The sequence below is a fragment of the Aedes aegypti genome, chromosome 3, assembly GCF_002204515.2.
Source record: "Aedes aegypti strain LVP_AGWG chromosome 3, AaegL5.0 Primary Assembly, whole genome shotgun sequence".
Classification (NCBI taxonomy): Eukaryota; Metazoa; Arthropoda; class Insecta; order Diptera; family Culicidae; genus Aedes; species Aedes aegypti.
Genome location: NC_035109.1, coordinates 20,409,410 through 20,428,835, shown reverse-complemented (window position 1 = coordinate 20,428,835; position 19,426 = coordinate 20,409,410). Strand labels below are relative to the sequence as shown.

At 35.4% G+C, this 19,426-nt stretch overlaps 1 protein-coding gene across 1 annotated transcript in view; it reads left to right on the top strand.

The window, feature by feature from the left end:
• LOC5566756 (hemicentin-2) overlaps positions 1 to 19,426 on the top strand; it is a 161,263-nt gene that overhangs the window by 115,879 nt on the left and 25,958 nt on the right. Inside the window, exon 3 of the mRNA XM_021851256.1 lies at positions 5,497 to 5,693. Within this exon, the coding sequence (XP_021706948.1) occupies positions 5,497 to 5,693 (197 nt within the window). The remainder of the gene's footprint in view (positions 1 to 5,496; positions 5,694 to 19,426) is intronic.

Sequence of the window (19,426 nt, the reverse complement as noted above, 5' to 3'; positions counted from 1 at the left end):
TCCGGTTGGATCAAGAGAAAGGCAAATCCAACTCTAGATCGGAGTTGGTTAGTGTGTCTATGCTGAGCATTGGAATATTGCCTATTGGAATCAGCTATTGTCAGGAGTTGACAAATAGAACGTTTGATTGCATTTTGAGCGGACAATTAATACTATACTTTCTGATTTTCTTTGCTTGATGGACATTTCTGGAGCCTAGTAAGCTCCATCCGAAGAAGCATATTGAAATCAGCTATTGTCAGGAGTAGAGAAATAGAACGTGTAATGATGGACAGTTCTGGAGCCTGGTAAGCTCCATCCGAGAAAGCATATTGCAATCAGCTATTGTCAGGAGTTGAGAAATAGAACGTGTAATGATGGACAGTTCTGGAGCCTGGTAAGCTCCATCCGATGAAGCATATTGCAATCAGCTATTGTCAGAAGTTGAAAAATAGAACGTGTGATTGCATTTTGAGCGGACATTTGTTGAAATATTTTCTGATTTTCTTTGCTTGATGGACACTTCTGGAGCCTGGTAAGCTCCATCCGAAGAAGCATATTCAAATTATATATTGTCAGGAGTTGAGAAATAGAACGTGTAATGATGGACAGTTCTGGAGCCTGGTAAGCTCCATCCGAGAAAGCATATTGCAATCAGCTATTGTCAGGAGTTGAGAAATAGAACGTGTGATTGCATTTTGAGCGGACAATTGTTGAAATATTTTCTGATTTTCTTTGCTTGATGGACACTTCTGGAGCCTGGTAAGCTCCATCCGAAGAAGCATATTCAAATCAGCTATTGTCAGGAGTTGAGAAATAGAACGTGTAATGATGGACAGTTCTAGAGCCTGGTAAGCTCCATCCGAAGAAGCATATTCAAATCAGCTATTGTCAGGAGTTGAGAAATAGAACGTGTAATTGCATTTTGAGAAGACATTTGTTGAAATATTTTCTGATTTTCTTTGCTTGATGGACATTTCTGGAGCCTGGTAAGCTCCATCCGAGAAAGCATATTCAAATTATATATTGTCAGGAGTTGAGAAATAGAACGTGTAATGATGGACATTTCTGGAGCCTGGTAAGCTCCATCCGAAGAAGCATATTCAAATCAGCTATTGTCAGGAGTTGAGAAATAGAACGTTTGATTGAATTTTGAGAAGAATTTGTTGAAATATTTTCTGATTTTCTTTGCTTGATGAACATTTCTGGAGCCTGGTAAGCTCCATCCGAAGAAGCATATTGAAATCAGCTATTGTCATGAGTAGAGAAAAAGAAAGTGTAATGATGGACATTTCTGGAGCCTGGTAAGCTCCATCCGAAGAAGCATATTGAAATCAGCTATTGTCAGGAGTTGAAAACTAGAACGTGTGATTGCATTTTGAGCGGACATTTGTTGAAATATTTTCTGATTTTCTTTGCTTGATGGACATTTCTGGAGCCTGGTAAGCTCCATCCGAAGAAGCATATTGAAATCAGCTATTGTCAGGAGTAGAGAAATAGAACGTGTAATGATGGACAGTTCTGGAGCCTGGTAAGCTCCATCCGAGAAAGCATATTGCAATCAGCTATTGTCAGGAGTTGAGAAATAGAACGTGTGATTGCATTTTGAGCGGACAATTGTTGAAATATTTTCTGATTTTCTTTGCTTGATGGACACTTCTGGAGCCTGGTAAGCTCCATCCGAAGAAGCATATTCAAATCAGCTATTGTCAGGAGTTGAGAAATAGAACGTGTAATGATGGACAGTTCTAGAGCCTGGTAAGCTCCATCCGAAGAAGCATATTCAAATCAGCTATTGTCAGGAGTTGAGAAATAGAACGTGTAATGATGGACATTTCTGGAGCCTGGTAAGCTCCATCCGAAGAAGCATATTGCAATCAGCTATTGTCAGGAGTTGAAAACTAGAACGTGTGATTGCATTTTGAGCGGACATTTGTTGAAATATTTTCTGATTTTCTTTGCTTGATGGACATTTCTGGAGCCTGGTAAGCTCCATCCGAAGAAGCATATTCAAATTATATATTGTCAGGAGTTGAGAAATAGAACGTGTAATGATGGACATTTCTGGAGCCTGGTAAGCTCCATCCGAAGAAGCATATTCAAATCAGCTATTGTCAGGAGTTGAGAAATAGAACGTTTGATTGAATTTTGAGAAGAATTTGTTGAAATATTTTCTGATTTTCTTTGCTTGATGAATATTTCTGGAGCCTGGTAAGCTCCATCCGAAGAAGCATATTGAAATCAGCTATTGCCATGAGTAGAGAAAAAGAAAGTGTAATGATGGACATTTCTGGAGCCTGGTAAGCTCCATCCGAAGAAGCATATTGAAATCAGCTATTGTCAGGAGTTGAAAACTAGAACGTGTGATTGCATTTTGAGCGGACATTTGTTGAAATATTTTCTGATTTTCTTTGCTTGATGGACATTTCTGGAGCCTGGTAAGCTCCATCCGAAGAAGCATATTGAAATCAGCTATTGTCAGGAGTAGAGAAATAGAACGTGTAATGATGGACAGTTCTGGAGCCTGGTAAGCTCCATCCGAGAAAGCATATTGCAATCAGCTATTGTCAGGAGTTGAGAAATAGAACGTGTGATTGCATTTTGAGCGGACAATTGTTGAAATATTTTCTGATTTTCTTTGCTTGATGGACACTTCTGGAGCCTGGTAAGCTCCATCCGAAGAAGCATATTGAAATCAGCTATTGTCAGGAGTTGAGAAATAGAACGTGTAATGATGGACAGTTCTAGAGCCTGGTAAGCTCCATCCGAAGAAGCATATTCAAATTATATATTGTCAGGAGTTGAGAAATAGAACGTGTAATGATGGACATTTCTGGAGCCTGGTAAGCTCCATCCGAGAAAGCATATTGCAATCAGCTATTGTCAGGAGTTGAGAAATAGAACGTGTGATTGCATTTTGAGCGGACAATTGTTGAAATATTTTCTGATTTTCTTTGCTTGATGGACACTTCTGGAGCCTGGTAAGCTCCATCCGAAGAAGCATATTGAAATCAGCTATTGTCAGGAGTTGAGAAATAGAACGTGTAATGATGGACATTTCTGGAGCCTGGTAAGCTCCATCCGAGAAAGCATATTGCAATCAGCTATTGTCAGGAGTTGAGAAATAGAACGTGTGATTGCATTTTGAGCGGACAATTGTTGAAATATTTTCTGATTTTCTTTGCTTGATGGACACTTCTGGAGCCTGGTAAGCTCCATCCGAAGAAGCATATTCAAATCAGCTATTGTCAGGAGTTGAGAAATAGAACGTGTAATTGCATTTTGAGAAGACATTTGTTGAAATATTTTCTGATTTTCTTTGCTTGATGGACATTTCTGGAGCCTGGTAAGCTCCATCCGAAGAAGCATATTGAAATCAGCTATTGTCATGAGTAGAGAAATAGAATGTGTAATGATGGACATTTCTGGAGCCTGGTAAGCTCCATCCGAAGAAGCATATTGTCAGGAGTTGAGAAATAGAACGTTTGATTGCATTTTGAGAAGACATTGTTGAAATATTTTCTGATTTTCTTTGCTTGATGGACATTTCTGGAGCCTGGTAAGCTCCATCCGAAGAAGCATATTGAAATCAGCTATTGTCATGAGTAGAGAAATAGAATGTGTAATGATGGACATTTCTGGAGCCTGGTGAGCTCCATCCGAAGAAGCATATTGTCAGGAGTTGAGAAATAGAACGTTTGATTGCATTTTGAGAAGACATTTGTTGAAATATTTTCTGATTTTCTTTGCTTGATAAACATTTCTGGAGCCTGGTAAGCTCCATCCGAAGAAGCATATTCAAATTATATATTGTCAGGAGTTGAGAAATAGAACGTGTAATGATGGACATTTCTGGAGCCTGGTAAGCTCCATCCGAGAAAGCATATTGCAATCAGCTATTGTCAGGAATTGAGAAATAGAACGTGTAATGATGAACAGTTCTGGAGCCTGGTAAGCTCCATCCGAAGAAGCATATTGCAATCAGCTATTGTCAGAAGTTGAAAAATAGAACGTGTGATTGCATTTTGAGCGGACATTTGTTGAAATATTTTCTGATTTTCTTTGCTTGATGGACATTTCTGGAGCCTGGTAAGCTCCATCCGAAGAAGCATATTCAAATTATATATTGTCAGGAGTTGAGAAATAGAACGTGTAATGATGGACATTTCTGGAGCCTGGTAAGCTCCATCCGAAGAAGCATATTCAAATCAGCTATTGTCAGGAGTTGAGAAATAGAACGTTTGATTGAATTTTGAGAAGAATTTGTTGAAATATTTTCTGATTTTCTTTGCTTGATGAATATTTCTGGAGCCTGGTAAGCTCCATCCGAAGAAGCATATTGAAATCAGCTATTGTCATGAGTAGAGAAAAAGAAAGTGTAATGATGGACATTTCTGGAGCCTGGTAAGCTCCATCCGAAGAAGCATATTGAAATCAGCTATTGTCAGGAGTTGAAAACTAGAACGTGTGATTGCATTTTGAGCGGACATTTGTTGAAATATTTTCTGATTTTCTTTGCTTGATGGACATTTCTGGAGCCTGGTAAGCTCCATCCGAAGAAGCATATTGAAATCAGCTATTGTCAGGAGTAGAGAAATAGAACGTGTAATGATGGACAGTTCTGGAGCCTGGTAAGCTCCATCCGAGAAAGCATATTGCAATCAGCTATTGTCAGGAGTTGAGAAATAGAACGTGTGATTGCATTTTGAGCGGACAATTGTTGAAATATTTTCTGATTTTCTTTGCTTGATGGACACTTCTGGAGCCTGGTAAGCTCCATCCGAAGAAGCATATTCAAATCAGCTATTGTCAGGAGTTGAGAAATAGAACGTGTGATTGCATTTTGAGCGGACATTTGTTGAAATATTTTCTGATTTTCTTTGCTTGATGGACATTTCTGGAGCCTGGTAAGCTCCATCCGAAGAAGCATATTGAAATCAGCTATTGTCAGGAGTTGAGAAATAGAACGTGTAATGATGGACATTTCTGGAGCCTGGTAAGCTCCATCCGAGAAAGCATATTGCAATCAGCTATTGTCAGGAGTTGAGAAATAGAACGTGTGATTGCATTTTGAGCGGACAATTGTTGAAATATTTTCTGATTTTCTTTGCTTGATGGACACTTCTGGAGCCTGGTAAGCTCCATCCGAAGAAGCATATTCAAATCAGCTATTGTCAGGAGTTGAGAAATAGAACGTGTAATTGCATTTTGAGAAGACATTTGTTGAAATATTTTCTGATTTTCTTTGCTTGATGGACATTTCTGGAGCCTGGTAAGCTCCATCCGAAGAAGCATATTGAAATCAGCTATTGTCATGAGTAGAGAAATAGAATGTGTAATGATGGACATTTCTGGAGCCTGGTAAGCTCCATCCGAAGAAGCATATTGTCAGGAGTTGAGAAATAGAACGTTTGATTGCATTTTGAGAAGACATTTGTTGAAATATTTTCTGATTTTCTTTGCTTGATGGACATTTAATTATTTACTTAAACTTATCATTCCTACACTTTGTTCCAGGAATCACATCTTCACCGCTGTTCGGAAACCCTTCGGCAACCGGAGGAACCAGTGGTCCAATGTCGTTTGGTTTTCCGCAGCTGCCACCGCCGGACAACAAGCCCTACTTTGACGACGTGAACCCGCGAAATGTCACCACGGTGGTGGACGATACGGCAGTGCTGAAGTGTCGCGTCAAACACAAGGGCAACCGAACGGTAAGTGGGTCGTTCCATACGAAATGGGTACAGCACGTGTCGATCATCAAGGATTTCGATCATATGCAGGTCAAATCTCGAAAATTTATTCAAACAGTCTCAAGTCAGAAAAGTAAACAAACTTACTATATCGATCGTATGTTATGGCGTTTCAAAATTTAAAAAAAATAATAACCCAATCGCCCATATCTTCCCTACTATCTTTATAACAAAAATAGTGTCCTGTGTCAACTTTCTGGGTGGTAATTCAAAGAGAATGTCGGTTTATATGGAAAATACAATGGAAAAATTTGGAATAATGTTCCTAACACGTTAGCACTGGAATGTAAGTACAAACTTATCATCCCATAGTGAAAACTCATTCTTCAAGCCATAATAAATAAATAAAATAAAGAGAACAATTCAATCCGACGGATAGGAGAAGAGCTAAAAGCTTTGAGCCAACCCTTCTCCAATAGAGAAGCTAGGTAGAATACAGGACGCTTCGATGCTTTACTGGTTCCCCTATGGCTTGCTCAATTTTTACCACCTAATAAATTTCAACCTTGTCGCTCCCTTGCGACGCCTATCCACCTTTTCATGTAATCATTTGTAAAAAAATCTTCTATAGACTCCCTTTGCCTTTGAGTCGCATGACCGATATACTGCCGTGAATCGCAAGTCAGTCCCATCTGCATTTTTGTCAAAATTGAGTTGAGTTCAGTTTTCAACATATCTTCCAATGCTTTTTCAGCTGCACTAATAAGATAACAAGATTTGTACGGAAAAAATAGGAAAAAACACCAAGTCAAATTGTCCCATAATGAAAAGTAACCGCATATCAGTCCCACTACAGATTCCCGCACCGTGTAACACAAAAATGAACCGTGTTTTGATAATTTTTATATTTTTCTCGGAAAGATATCATAGTAAAAAGCAAATTGTGAAAGTTTCATTAGGATTTGAACATGTTTATATCTTCTGGAATTTTTTAAATATTCGTATGGAAAACGAGTTTGAAAACTTCACAGCCCATTTTCTCAATGCCTACTTTTTACAGATGGGACTGACTTGCGATTCACGGCAGTATAGCCATAACAAATAAAATGTAATCGAGAAATGTACATTTTTGTACTAACATTCGAAAACACCATTCGTCGCAATATAATGCACTATGGTCCAGGAATCAGTTTTACGTGGAAAGATGCATTCTGAGCTTTAGAATGAAACATTAGACAAAAATGGTCTTCTACAAAGTTGTTTGTATTAGTTGAGCCCTTTGTTTGGTTCTATTGAAAATTAGGGTAGACCACATTTTCATAGAAATGATTAAACTAACTTTCTTATTTGTAGAAGTTATATTATACATGCTTCAGCAAAGTTGTAGACCATTCAATTTCAAGCAACTTTGCCAAAAAAGTTTTTTTGTATTCCTTAAATTGACAGATTTAGAGCTTTTTTCCTACGGTGACATAGGGTGGTCCGAACAAAACTAGTTTTCTGGCTCTAGAGTTTTCAATTCAAATTTCTCATCAAAGTAGTCTATGAAACACTTTTAGAGCTTTCAAAAATGCGTAATTTGGTGAGTGAAAAAACTCGCTATCTCCTTCCGTTTAGGAGTTATTATTGTTTTTCTTCCAAAACCATGCCTACTTTGATTGTGAATTTCTCTGATTGGGGCAAACATAAAAAATATCTTTTGACGGCGTTCAAAAGACAAAATAAAATTGTATATTATATCAGAAAATTACTGATGTGTTATTTTTGTAACTCTAATAAAACGTCTTGAAAGTCAAACATTTTTTATCACAAAAACTTCAATAACTTTTGAACTAAAATAGATATTAACAATCTTTTTGCATGAAAATTTGCGTTTTGTTAAGTTCTAAGAGTCGTTCATAGACGACTTTGACGAGAAAATAATATTAAAAAAACTAGAGTGCAAAAACTTATTTTTGTTGGACCACCCTGCGATGATTAGGAAAAAATGCTCTAAATTGGTCAAATTTTGAGCTACAGAAAAACTTTTTTCGGCAAAGTTGATCAAAATTTCAAGTTCTACCGCTTTGCCAAAGAGCATATACCAGTATTTTTGCAAATAAAAAAGTTGATTATATGATATGTGTGATATTGTGGACCACCCTAGTTTCAAATGACACAGTATGAAAGCTTACATTTTTAGAAACAATTTTGTAGAAGATCATTTTTGTCTAAAATTTCATTTTCATGCTCAAAATGTAAAATAATAAAGAAATACATACCATGACAATCTTCAAAATAGTTTTAGAGCCCTATTTTTCTTATATCAGATTTCTCGTCAAAGCGGTCTATGAACGACTTTAAGAACTTAACAAAACGCAAATTTTCATGCAAAAATATTGATGATATCTTTTTTAGTTCAAAAGTTATTCAAGTTTTTCTGCTTAAAAACCTTTGTTTTTCAAGGCATTTTATTAGAGTTACAAAAATAACACATCTGTAATTTTTTGATATAATATACAATTTTATTTTGTCTTTTGAATGCCGTCAAAAGATATTTTTTATGTTTGCCCCAATCAGAGATATTCACAATCAAAGTAGGCATGTTTTTGAGAGAAAAACAACAATAACTCCTAAACGAAAGGAGATCGCGAGTTTCTTCACTCACCAAATCACGCATTTTTGAAAGCTCTAAAAGTGTTTCATAGACTACTTTGATGAGGAATTTGAATTGAAAACTCTATAGCCAGAAAACCAGTTTTGTTCGGACCACCCTATGTCACTGCAAGAAAAAAGCTCTAAATCGGTCAATTTAAGAGATACAAAAAAACTTTTTTTGGCAAAGTTGCTTGAAATTGAATGGTCTATAACTTTGCTGAAGCATGTATAATGTAATTTCTACAAATAAGAAAGTTAGTTACACAATTTCTATGAAAATGTGGTCCACCCTAATTTTCAATAACACCAAACAAAGGGCTTAACTAATACAAACAACTTTGTAGAAGACCATTTTAGTCTAATGTTTCATTCTAAAGCTCAAAATGCATATTGCCGCGTAAAACTGATTCCTGGACCACTGTGTAATGGTTTGAAAAAAAATAATGAATCTTGTCAAGCACATATCGTTGTACTCATCATTGCGTTTGATTGGTGAAAAAATACCATATAATTTAAATTTTGCAAAATGGAGTATATAAGTTGTTATAGAAAATTGAACTTTAACATCGATTTTCTCCGTTTAAAACATTCGTTAAATAGAGTGTTTTAAAATGTTGGTCTAGAATGAGTAGAAATATGCAAGAAGACATAGTTTATACCTATCGAAACAGTTCCCGTATCTTATGAATTTACCAACATTCTATAACTTTGCCTACCTTCTTTAAATCTCAGAGATAAGGAGTGTATCGAACAGTAGTAGTACATCTCGAAGCATGGTTTATCTTTTTGAAATCTTTTTTGAAGCAAAATCATTATGTCACAAAATATTGACGGAATAAAACAGAGGAGTAAAAAAAGTAGTCTAAAAATAAATACAAGATTAAAAACCCAAAATCTTGCACAAAATGGTGTTTTTGAAAAGTCATCTGAAAATTTAAAGATTTATAGTGAACAAAATTGTTACTAAACGAAAAAAGGAGAAGAATGAATTTTGTCGGCAAATATATGTTTACTCCATATACTACCTAAAGCGGAATTGTATCCTTTTTCATTAAAATTTTGACCCCACCCAAAACTTAAAGGCCTCAATGCAAATGTTTAATTCCAAGACATATTGAACATTAGCTTTATGCCTAGTTTCCGTCCACGATTAATGACATTTGAATTTGGAACACACAGAACCACAGGCCTCCAAACATGACAATTTTATATGAAAATCGACATTTTTTTCCTTTTTTCTATTTCTGATACTGTATGTATAAGCAAAAGTATAGCACATATTTTCTAGAAATTCCACACATTTTTCATTTTTTTTTTCAACATTTCATTTTTTGAGAAGTGTACAAGATTTTGTTGTCATCTTTTAGTTATTTGGAAAACTATCATACAAAATTTCAATTTATTCCAATTAAATCACAATTTCATTATTGCGCACTTCACCCCAAATTGGACTATCCCACCAGCTGTTGAAAAAAAGTGTGATAAAAGTGCACGTTTGAATCGGATCACCTTGACGTATTTGGTGCAGTTGTTTCTTGAACAACAAGGCATTACTGCACCGAATATATTATCAAGATTTAACGTAACCCTGAGCTGATATCTACCATTGAAGAAGCGTGCATTTTCTTGTAACAATCCAATTTGGAATGAAACTAGCAACACTTTCATATACATTGTAAGGAGTTTCTAATCATGAAATTTCTCGCTGGTTCAATTGCACTTCTTATCTGTTAGACAAAGAGGAAACTATCTTCATTATTTTTAAGGAAAAATGGTTTAGAAGTTCAGAAAAAAATCGAATACAGTGTTGCCAAATACAATAACTCTCTAATACTCTTTGAAAAAAAAAACTACAATAAAATGCATTCATCAGAAACAAAGTTTCTGAATATTTGTATTTTGTGATTCAAATTAGAGCAAATTTGTACTACAGTAGGCGAATTCCGGCGCGTATTTTCTTCGAAGAAAAGAAAATTTTCTTGCTGATGAGTAATGGCAGAAAATTTCTTCTCTTCGAAGAAATTGTTCGCCGGAATTCACCTATGTACCAGAAGCGGAGATGCAGATTCCCAAATTTATTCATATTCTATGGAAAACAGCATTTGGGTTGTACTTACTTGTTTTCAATTTAAAAACTTTATATCGATATTTTGTTGATTAAGTATTTACTTTTATTTTAAAGTTTCGACTCTTTCGTGTTTATCAGATACTTTCCTGTCAAAAATACCTACCTTCCAAGATCTTTTGAGCCAATCCCAAGAAATCAGATAAAATTTAAACTGTGACCAAAAATTCATGGCTCAAATAAAGTTCAAGTACAGTCAAGTCTCCTATAAGACGCTGCCATCCACTTTCCTCTCACCGCAATTTCTCAGCAATTTTTAATGGGATGTAGCTGTTTTTTTTATTTATAGCTGGGGCATATTATGAACTTCTTACATAAATTTCACCTGAATCTATTGAACGATAGCTAAGAAGGTGGTAATTCATTTGGCATAAAAAAGTTTGTCACAAAATCGATTGGCATAATGGTCATTTGGCATGAGGTCATTTGACATATTGGTCGTTTCTCATAATTTGTCTGAAACACAACATTCGTTATTACGTTTCTTTTCAATCCCACTGACGACATCAGACATATTTTGGAATTAATTGGTACAAACAAATGATGCTGTATCCAACAATACCATGCTCTTGAATTAACTAATTGATTACCGACAGTGAAGAAATTATTGCAAATAGTACATTTATTATTATGTCGAAATATTATGTTATAGTTATTACAACTTTAATTTAAATTATCTTAATTCAGCCATTCCATGAAAAACTGATCTAGTGGGTCTCCGAAACCCGTGAAAATTTGCTATTTTGTTTCTTTTCCGAAATAGGGTGACCAAAAAAATCACGACTTTGGATTTTTTTTTAAATCATAATATTTGAATCGTTTGACCGATTTTTAATTTTCGTGGACGAAATGAAGGCTAATGATTTTGACTTTTCAAAAAAAAAATAATTTAAAATTCCACAAAAACTGTTTTATTTTTTACATGAAAAATAAATCAAAATTACCGTTTTTTTCGTGTTTTGAAGGCCTCGAGACCAGATATCGAAATTCGAAATTTCACCATAACATTAATATATAATCCAATTGTTGATCAAGTGAATAAAATTTTAAAAACAGCATGTTTGGCAATACTTGCATCTCATAGATTTTGATAAACATCTCTAGTCATTTAAAGAATGGCTAAAACAAATAACCTAACGGTAGCATATTTTTAATATCTGCATGAATGGGAAGTGATGGTTACGGACATTTGAAGATTTAGTCATAATAATGGGTGCTAATATAGGGCTTTAATATAGCTGACATATTCCATATTAGCGGTAAACAGCCTTATAAGCCCAAAAAGGCGAATTAGTGGTTACTTGGGTTACCCCGCTCTACGGGGCAAAGAGACACATTCAATTTAAACTGTCAAATTACAACAGAATATTGAACGCTACTAGGGAAAGTGTACCAGTTATGGCCATAGTGGTTCCCTATTTGGCCATATGTGAAATTTCGATAACGTTCATATCTTTTTGAATGTTCTAACATCAAGATATATCTCAAATCTTACTGCTACAACACACAAAACCTTTCAAAGCGAGAAGATATTCAAGTAAACATGAATGACGAAATAGGGAACCACTATGTCCATAACTGGTACACCTACCTAGTTATGAATAATCAATCATAGTATTTTATGTGAAACACATATTTCATGCAGATAAAGCATTAATCATCAAAAAACGTAACGCTTTTAGATAACAATTTTCGTTGGTTCCAGTGTCACATCATCATAGGGGAAGGGGTGGTAAATTGAACACCTTAAGGATATCAGCTTGTTTCGGATAGCAAACCGAGTAACTTGTATAGTTCTATCGCTCAACATCAAAAATAGGGATGTAATCTATAGCAGCGACACGAATTCAGACTGAAATAGCTAAATCTTCACATGTTTGTTGCACATTTTACCTGCACTATGTGGGTAAAAAGAAAAGCTGCCGGTTGGTAAAATGAACTTAATGCAAAAAACGTGAGCAAAATCAATATTTTTGAAAATTTTCATTGCATTCCCGAAAGTATATATAGATACAGTAATGACCAGATTTTGCCAGCCCCCGATTTTGTCTACCCCGAATTTTATCTAACCCGGATTTTAGCACCTTTTTTGACCCAATATTGTCTACCCCCGATTTTAGCATCCATCTTTGCCTGAATTTATATTTATTTTAACCAGACTAAACACGTCTATACTGGTATTACTGGGTGCATAAAGACAATTATGACCTTGGCCACTTCTATACGATCATCTAAAGACCGAAATTTTGAAATTTGAAAATTTCAATAATTATCCAGGAAACTGATTAATGTTACCTTGTTACGGTATGTTACGGTACATAGCAAATGGAAGTAAAAAATGTTTTTATCATAAAACTAAGTATTTAAATTAAAATAAAACTTGAGATTAGTCGAAATTTTTTTCCCGATTTTAGCTCTTTTCCGGTTTTGTCAACCCTAAATACAACAAGGGGCTGACAAAATCGGGACATTACTGTATATTGATGATTGTAACCCATTCAAAAAGAAATCAAAAGGTATCAGATTTGACGTCACATCATAACGATATTCACCTCACTGAAAAACCTCAAGACTCCCGAGTTAAAAGTTACGTCAGTTCTAATTTTCAAACGTGGTTTTCTAAAATCTTATTTTTCGTTGATATTTTCACTTTAATTGAACTCTGTATCAACTATGCTCTAAATCGTCCGTGCGTGATAAAAATTCAACTTACCGTGATTTCGGGTGAAATTGATAATTTTTCAAGGTTTTCATAGTCTGTTTTCTATAATGTTAACAATGCCAAACTACTAAACAGGAAAACAAGTACGAAGGTGAGCCTCATCGACTTATGTACCGAAATTTTCTAACAAATGTCATTTAAGTGTTAATAAATACCTCTAAAATAAAAAATCAGAGGATCTCATTTCGGGGTGAAATTGATCACTTGTCAATGCCATTATTGTTAGTTTCCAAAACAACTCTATATGATAAATTTGAGCTCCCTGAATCCGAATATGCTTGTAAAGTTCTTAACAATGCAATATTTATATAAATAACGAATAGTTAAATTTCAAGAATTACGCGGAAAACGCCTAAATGTATGCAATTGCCTAAGGAACTCAATGATATCTTACAGAAATTCAATTATTTCAATCATATGAGCTAATTGTTACGAGTTTTGGTGATGAAATCTGGTTTGGGGATATATCTCAACAATCCTCACAAACTTTCAGGTTTATACCATGTTCAAATCCTTACTTATAAATAGAAGTTCATAGCTGTGTGTCAATACTGCACCGTGCATGATTTTGAAATTTTACGTTATTTTTATAGTAATAAACATTCTTCAACGCAAAAAACTTCACAATACACAATTCTACAATAGTTACGACAAGCAACGTTCATTTACTGCAGCTTACATTGATATTTGTGCTCCATTACGAATAAATAAAATCAGGTGGTACGATGATCAATTTCACCCTTCTGATCAATTACACCCGATTTTACGGTAATTTGTTTATTTTTGGTAAAAGGCACGGTGTTCATTTTACCACCCCTGTTCATTTTGCCGCCACTTCCTCTATTTGAGAAAAGTATTCAAATATTTTTAATGATATGAAGACATGCCATCATTACCCATGCCAAATTACCCATCACATTGAAATAATTACGTAATCTGCGAGGGATCCTTTGTGGATATATTGATTTTTCCAATGTCTACATTCTTGTCAGAACTATAACGATTGTGATAAACTTGTTTGTGTGAATGTTTGAAATTCAATTTAAAATGTCTAACGTAAGGAAATTATCTATATAACTCAAAATGTGAGCTGCCTGGTGATAATATGCAAACATTCTAGTGAAGGTGATAACTTAATTTTGAGCCAGTAACTTTTCGCCAAAATACAATATTGCTTGCAAGTGTTTTCAACTGGAAAATGTCTGATCAATGGAACCGACACTTGTGGAATCAAAACATACTCATTCGACGGAAAATCATTATCAAGCATAATCAAGCCGAAATTTGTGTTTGTTCTGTTTTTGCAAAATCTAACATGCTGAAAAAATAATGTTTAATCATGTTTTCCTATTACATTTACCTTAAAGCGTTTAGCAACTATTTGCTTCAAATCTCGCGCTGTCCTGACTCGTCTCATATTCCTTGATTCAAATTATGAACAGCATGAATAATTACCATATAAAAAAAATATCGCAAATTAATTCTATTGAGCTACCGTTTTGATTCATATTACGGACACTTAAGACCTCAATTAAGTATAACCATACAAAATAAATCAATCTGTATGATTCCTTAGCGTTATCGAGCGACGGAAGCCCTTAGTTTTTGAAGGAATACGCTTCCGCAACTTTAATATTTTTAAATAAATCAAAATGTGTGGCCTTTTCAAGATTTTTATTCCGGACGCTGCCTCACTTTTGCCTCATATTCCGGACACTCTGATTAGAATTCCGGCCAGCTCCTGGTAATCATCAATGGAACAGTCGAATCTTCAATTGAAATCGTCAAACCACTAAAGAGACATCTAAGGTAGTTGGGCATTATAAATTTTCAAAGATATTTATGGAAAAAGCTTACTAAAACGAGCCTCGAAATTGAGTACTTTGAACGGCAAAAATTGAAACATTTCGTTTGAATTGTTCCCATACAAAGTAGAGTGTCCGGAATTTGAAGCAGTCCGAAATATGAATCAAAAAGGTAGTTGTTTCGATCTAGAACTAGAGAATCGTAACAACCTTCAGTATGAATTAATATTAATTGTACTAAACTAGAGATGGAAATGACCTCTTCCTGGAAGTTCATTGACATATTTCAAAAAAATGTTTCAAAGAAAGTTCCACGCAAAACATAAGTGTTCGGAATTTGAGACAAAGCGGTAGACAGAACTGTACAAAACAATCTGAACTTCTCAAATGATTTCCTTCAAAAATGCCGGAGGTTAACTGTCTAATAAAATCGCAGATATATATTTAAGAAAGTAAGCACTTTTTTTCTTCTTCTTTTCTGGTATTACACCCCAACTGGGCAGAGCCTGCTTCTCAGCTGTGTGTTCTCACGAGAACTTGCACAGTTATTAACTGAAAGCTTTCTTTACTGACTAACAATCTTTGCATGTGTATATCGAAAAGATTATCGACCGGTGTGATTCGAACCCACGACCCTCAGCTTTGACTTGCTGAATAGCTGAGCGTTTACCGCAACGGCTATCTGGGCCACTGGGAAAGCACAATTTGCAATCACGAGAAAAAAATTTTATCTGATAGTCCTGAAAAAACGGGCTTTTTGCATGTTTCAAGTGAATTCACTTTGACAACTTTTTTGTGTACACTTGGTATGGAATGACTTGAGTCCATTATGAATACCCGGTGCTGCATCGGTATTGCCAGCGCCTGATTTGGCTGTCTGGGCCAATTGGAGGGTACTAAATAGTCTTCAGGAGGTGGCGCCGAACTGAAAATTATAGCGCCGTAAAAATAAATGTTTATTGCGGGACGCTAGCAAGCAGCAGCAGCAGGAGGGTTTGGTCGGTCGTTATGATGAAGATCGTCTTGATTGAAAGTATCATGAGCAAGCTATTTTGGGTCATTTAAGGAGAAGAAATAGAATGAAGTAGATTGGAGCGAATGTGTTGGTGAATAAAGATTTATCTACTGCTTGGGGCAGTTCTTCGAAAGGGAAGCTATGAATTGATATTCTGGGTCCTCGCCTTAACACATCTCAATTAAATGGTGTAGAGTGCATAAATATTTTGAAATTTAATTTAGTGTGGCTGTGATTTAGATAACTGTGAACTAAACTCTGAGATCGAGAGAAGTGTAGTTGAATAAACGCGGTTTTCATTAGTTATTCACGTAGTACAACACAACTCTAGATGCGACTGCTCTTATGTCAAACCTATAGTCTCCACATTAAGGTTCTTGATTCAGTTTACCTCTGATTCATCTGCTAGGAAGAAAAAGCTACGTATATGGAAGCATGTCATATGTTATTTCCAGTAAAAAAAACTATTCGATTTTTTTTAATATTTGCCCATCCACAGAAACAGTCCCTTGGAATGAAACGGAAATGTACAAACCCCCTTGTCGTAGTATGAAATATGTCGAGTGCCAAGAAAGTTATTGGTTTAATAAATTTACTGGGCAAATATTTTCTTTGCACTTGCATCTTTGAGTTGTCATACTACACCTTACCATGAGGTGATAAAAGGTGAACCTGAGAATCGTTTTTATTTTACTTCAGAAGACAATCAATGCAAACAATGTTTTTCTTTTTTCTGGCGTTACGTCCCAACATACTTCTCAGCGTAGTGTTCTTGTGAGCACTTCTACAGTTATTAATAAGGAGCTTTTATTTTAAATTGACCATTTTTACATTTACGTATCATGTGACAGCTACACTGATGCTCAATGACCAGGATGTCGAAAAAAATTTCTTTACGAAAAGATCATGGACCGGTGATATTTTAATCCACGATCTTTAGTTTGGCCTTGCTGAATAGATACTCGTTTACCGCTACGGTTATAAGGGCCCATTCAAACGAAAAGTGTCCTTGTTATACAAATTGCAACATTGAAAAGCATTCGTTTCCTTCGTTCCCCGAGAATGTTAAAATAAACATGTTTTTGGACAACCAAGCAAGATTGAAACTATTCGATACAAAACACTCGGCGACAAACATTTTTTCTGCCTCTCTAATCGTTTGCTCCATAACGGTGCATGAGAACGGTAAGGACAGATATCGTATACCTCTATGTCATCGGGGGAATAAATCTTTTCCTTGAATTTTTTCGCCCATCGTCTGACACATTTTTCCGTACCGAAGAAGCCAATCGTATATTTTTCGGCGACAAGTATCGGGGTGACCAAAAGTGTGACATTGTGGCTTCCGGTGCGGGTTGTACACCTTTTTGCTCACATTATGGTGGCCAACCGAACATTAGATATCGTGTGCGGGTGGGGGCCTTCCTTAGCCAAGTGGTTAGAGTTCGCGGCTACAAAGTAAAATCAGGTTGATGGTGTCTGGGTTCGATTCCCGGCCGGTCCAAGCTCTTTTCGTAATGCAAATTTCCTTGACTGCCATGGGCATAAAGGTATAATCGTACCTGCCATACGACATACGGATGCAAAAATGGCAACTTTTGCAAAGAAAGCTTTCAGTTAATAACTGTGGAAGTGCTCGTAAGAACACTAAGCTGAGAAGCAGGCTCTGTCCCAGTGAGGATGTAACTACCAAGAAGAGTAAGACGTGTGGGTGGGGTAAGGCAGAACAGTTCGGTTTCGGTGGGCCCCTTTCTCGAAAATTGGTTCCCCGGAAAAGCCCCTGGTGCTGTGGAAATACATTAAAATAAATCACACCTTTTTGCTGCTTCGTTCGTCGCTTCGGTTTTCGGTTGCAGAAGGTTTTCGGCACACACATCACAGGGCGACATTTTTCGGTTGTCAAAGAAGTCCAAGAACGGAATGGGTGCGCTAAAGAAAAAACAAACAGCACCGAAATGGATGGAGATTTTTTCGTGGAACGTTGGTTCCCAAGGGTGGAACACCATGATTTGACATAGACGGGTTGCAAATTATACTTTTTTTTCGTAAATGTGTGTTGTTTGGAGGTCTTCGGTAATTTTGCGCGTTTTTATAATTTTCTTTTTTGATTTAAAAAAAATAGTTATTTTTCCTTCATTAATATTTTTTCAAACATTACATTTATTTCTAAAATCTAGGTGTTCTGTGTTAAGAAACACTATAATCCTAATTTGGTAAAACAAAATTAAGCATTTATGAAAAATTAGTTACAAACTAATTATATGTCATTTGCCGTAGCAGTTCAGAACGTTTACAGGAGAATTGATTTAACCTGCCTATAAAGAAAAAATGCTTTCAATTAACTTAACCTAACTTAATCTTAATATATAACGCATTGAACTTGGCAGTGGAAGATCGCAATGATTTTTGTCTTAAATTATTAATAATTTTATCCGACATTTGTTGCAATGTTTATACAGTGGATATTCCATTTAATTTATTAATTTTGTTCCAGGGACAGAGCTTCAGCATCATTTTCAAAATTTTATTTGGAATGCTCAACAGAGTTTTCTGCCTGACATAACAACGGCTAGTCAAATTTGGTACAGCATACAACATGGCCGGCAAAGTTTTTATCTTATGTAATAGTTACATTTTACAGTGTGATTTTTGAAAGTTAATTCTTTTTCTAGCATAGGTCCTAGATACTCAACTTGATCTGACCAATTTATTGGAACCCCTCTCTTCGTGATAACATGCCTACTTGAAGGTTTCAAATCAAGAGCTTTTGGTTTATGTGGGAAAACTATAAGTTGAGTTTTGGAAGCATGAGGAGAAATCTGCCATATTTTAAAGTATGAAAAATTCAAAGTTTATTGCCATTTACTTCAGTTCGCAGACTTCGTCCTTTGGCGGAGAGGCCTGTGTCATCCGCAAACAAAGATTTTTGATATCCCTGAGGTAACTCAGATAAGTCAGATGTGAAAATTTTGTATAAAATTGGCCTAGTCTGACAATGTATGTAGTCTAACAATGTATGTTAGAAAATTAAAGTTTTTTTTTTCTTTATTAGTATCATTCTAATCATAACATTCATTTCTTATATCTAGATGTTCTGTGGTATTAGACAATATCCTGATTTGGTAAAACAAATTTAAGATTTTATTAACATTTTGTTAACAACATATTACATTTCATTTGCCGTAGTAGTTCAGATTTTTTACAGGTGAGTTGATTTCACCTGCTTATAAGAAAAAAAAAATGCTTTGAATTTACTTAACCTAACTTAACCTAAACATATAACGCATTAATCGTGGCAATAGAAGATTGTAACGATTTTTGCCTGAAATAATTAATAATTTCATTTGACATTTGTTTCAATGTTTCAACATTGGATATTCTATGTAACTTATTGGTATTGTACCAGAGAGGAAGCTTCAGAATCATTTTCAAAATTTTATTTTGAATTCT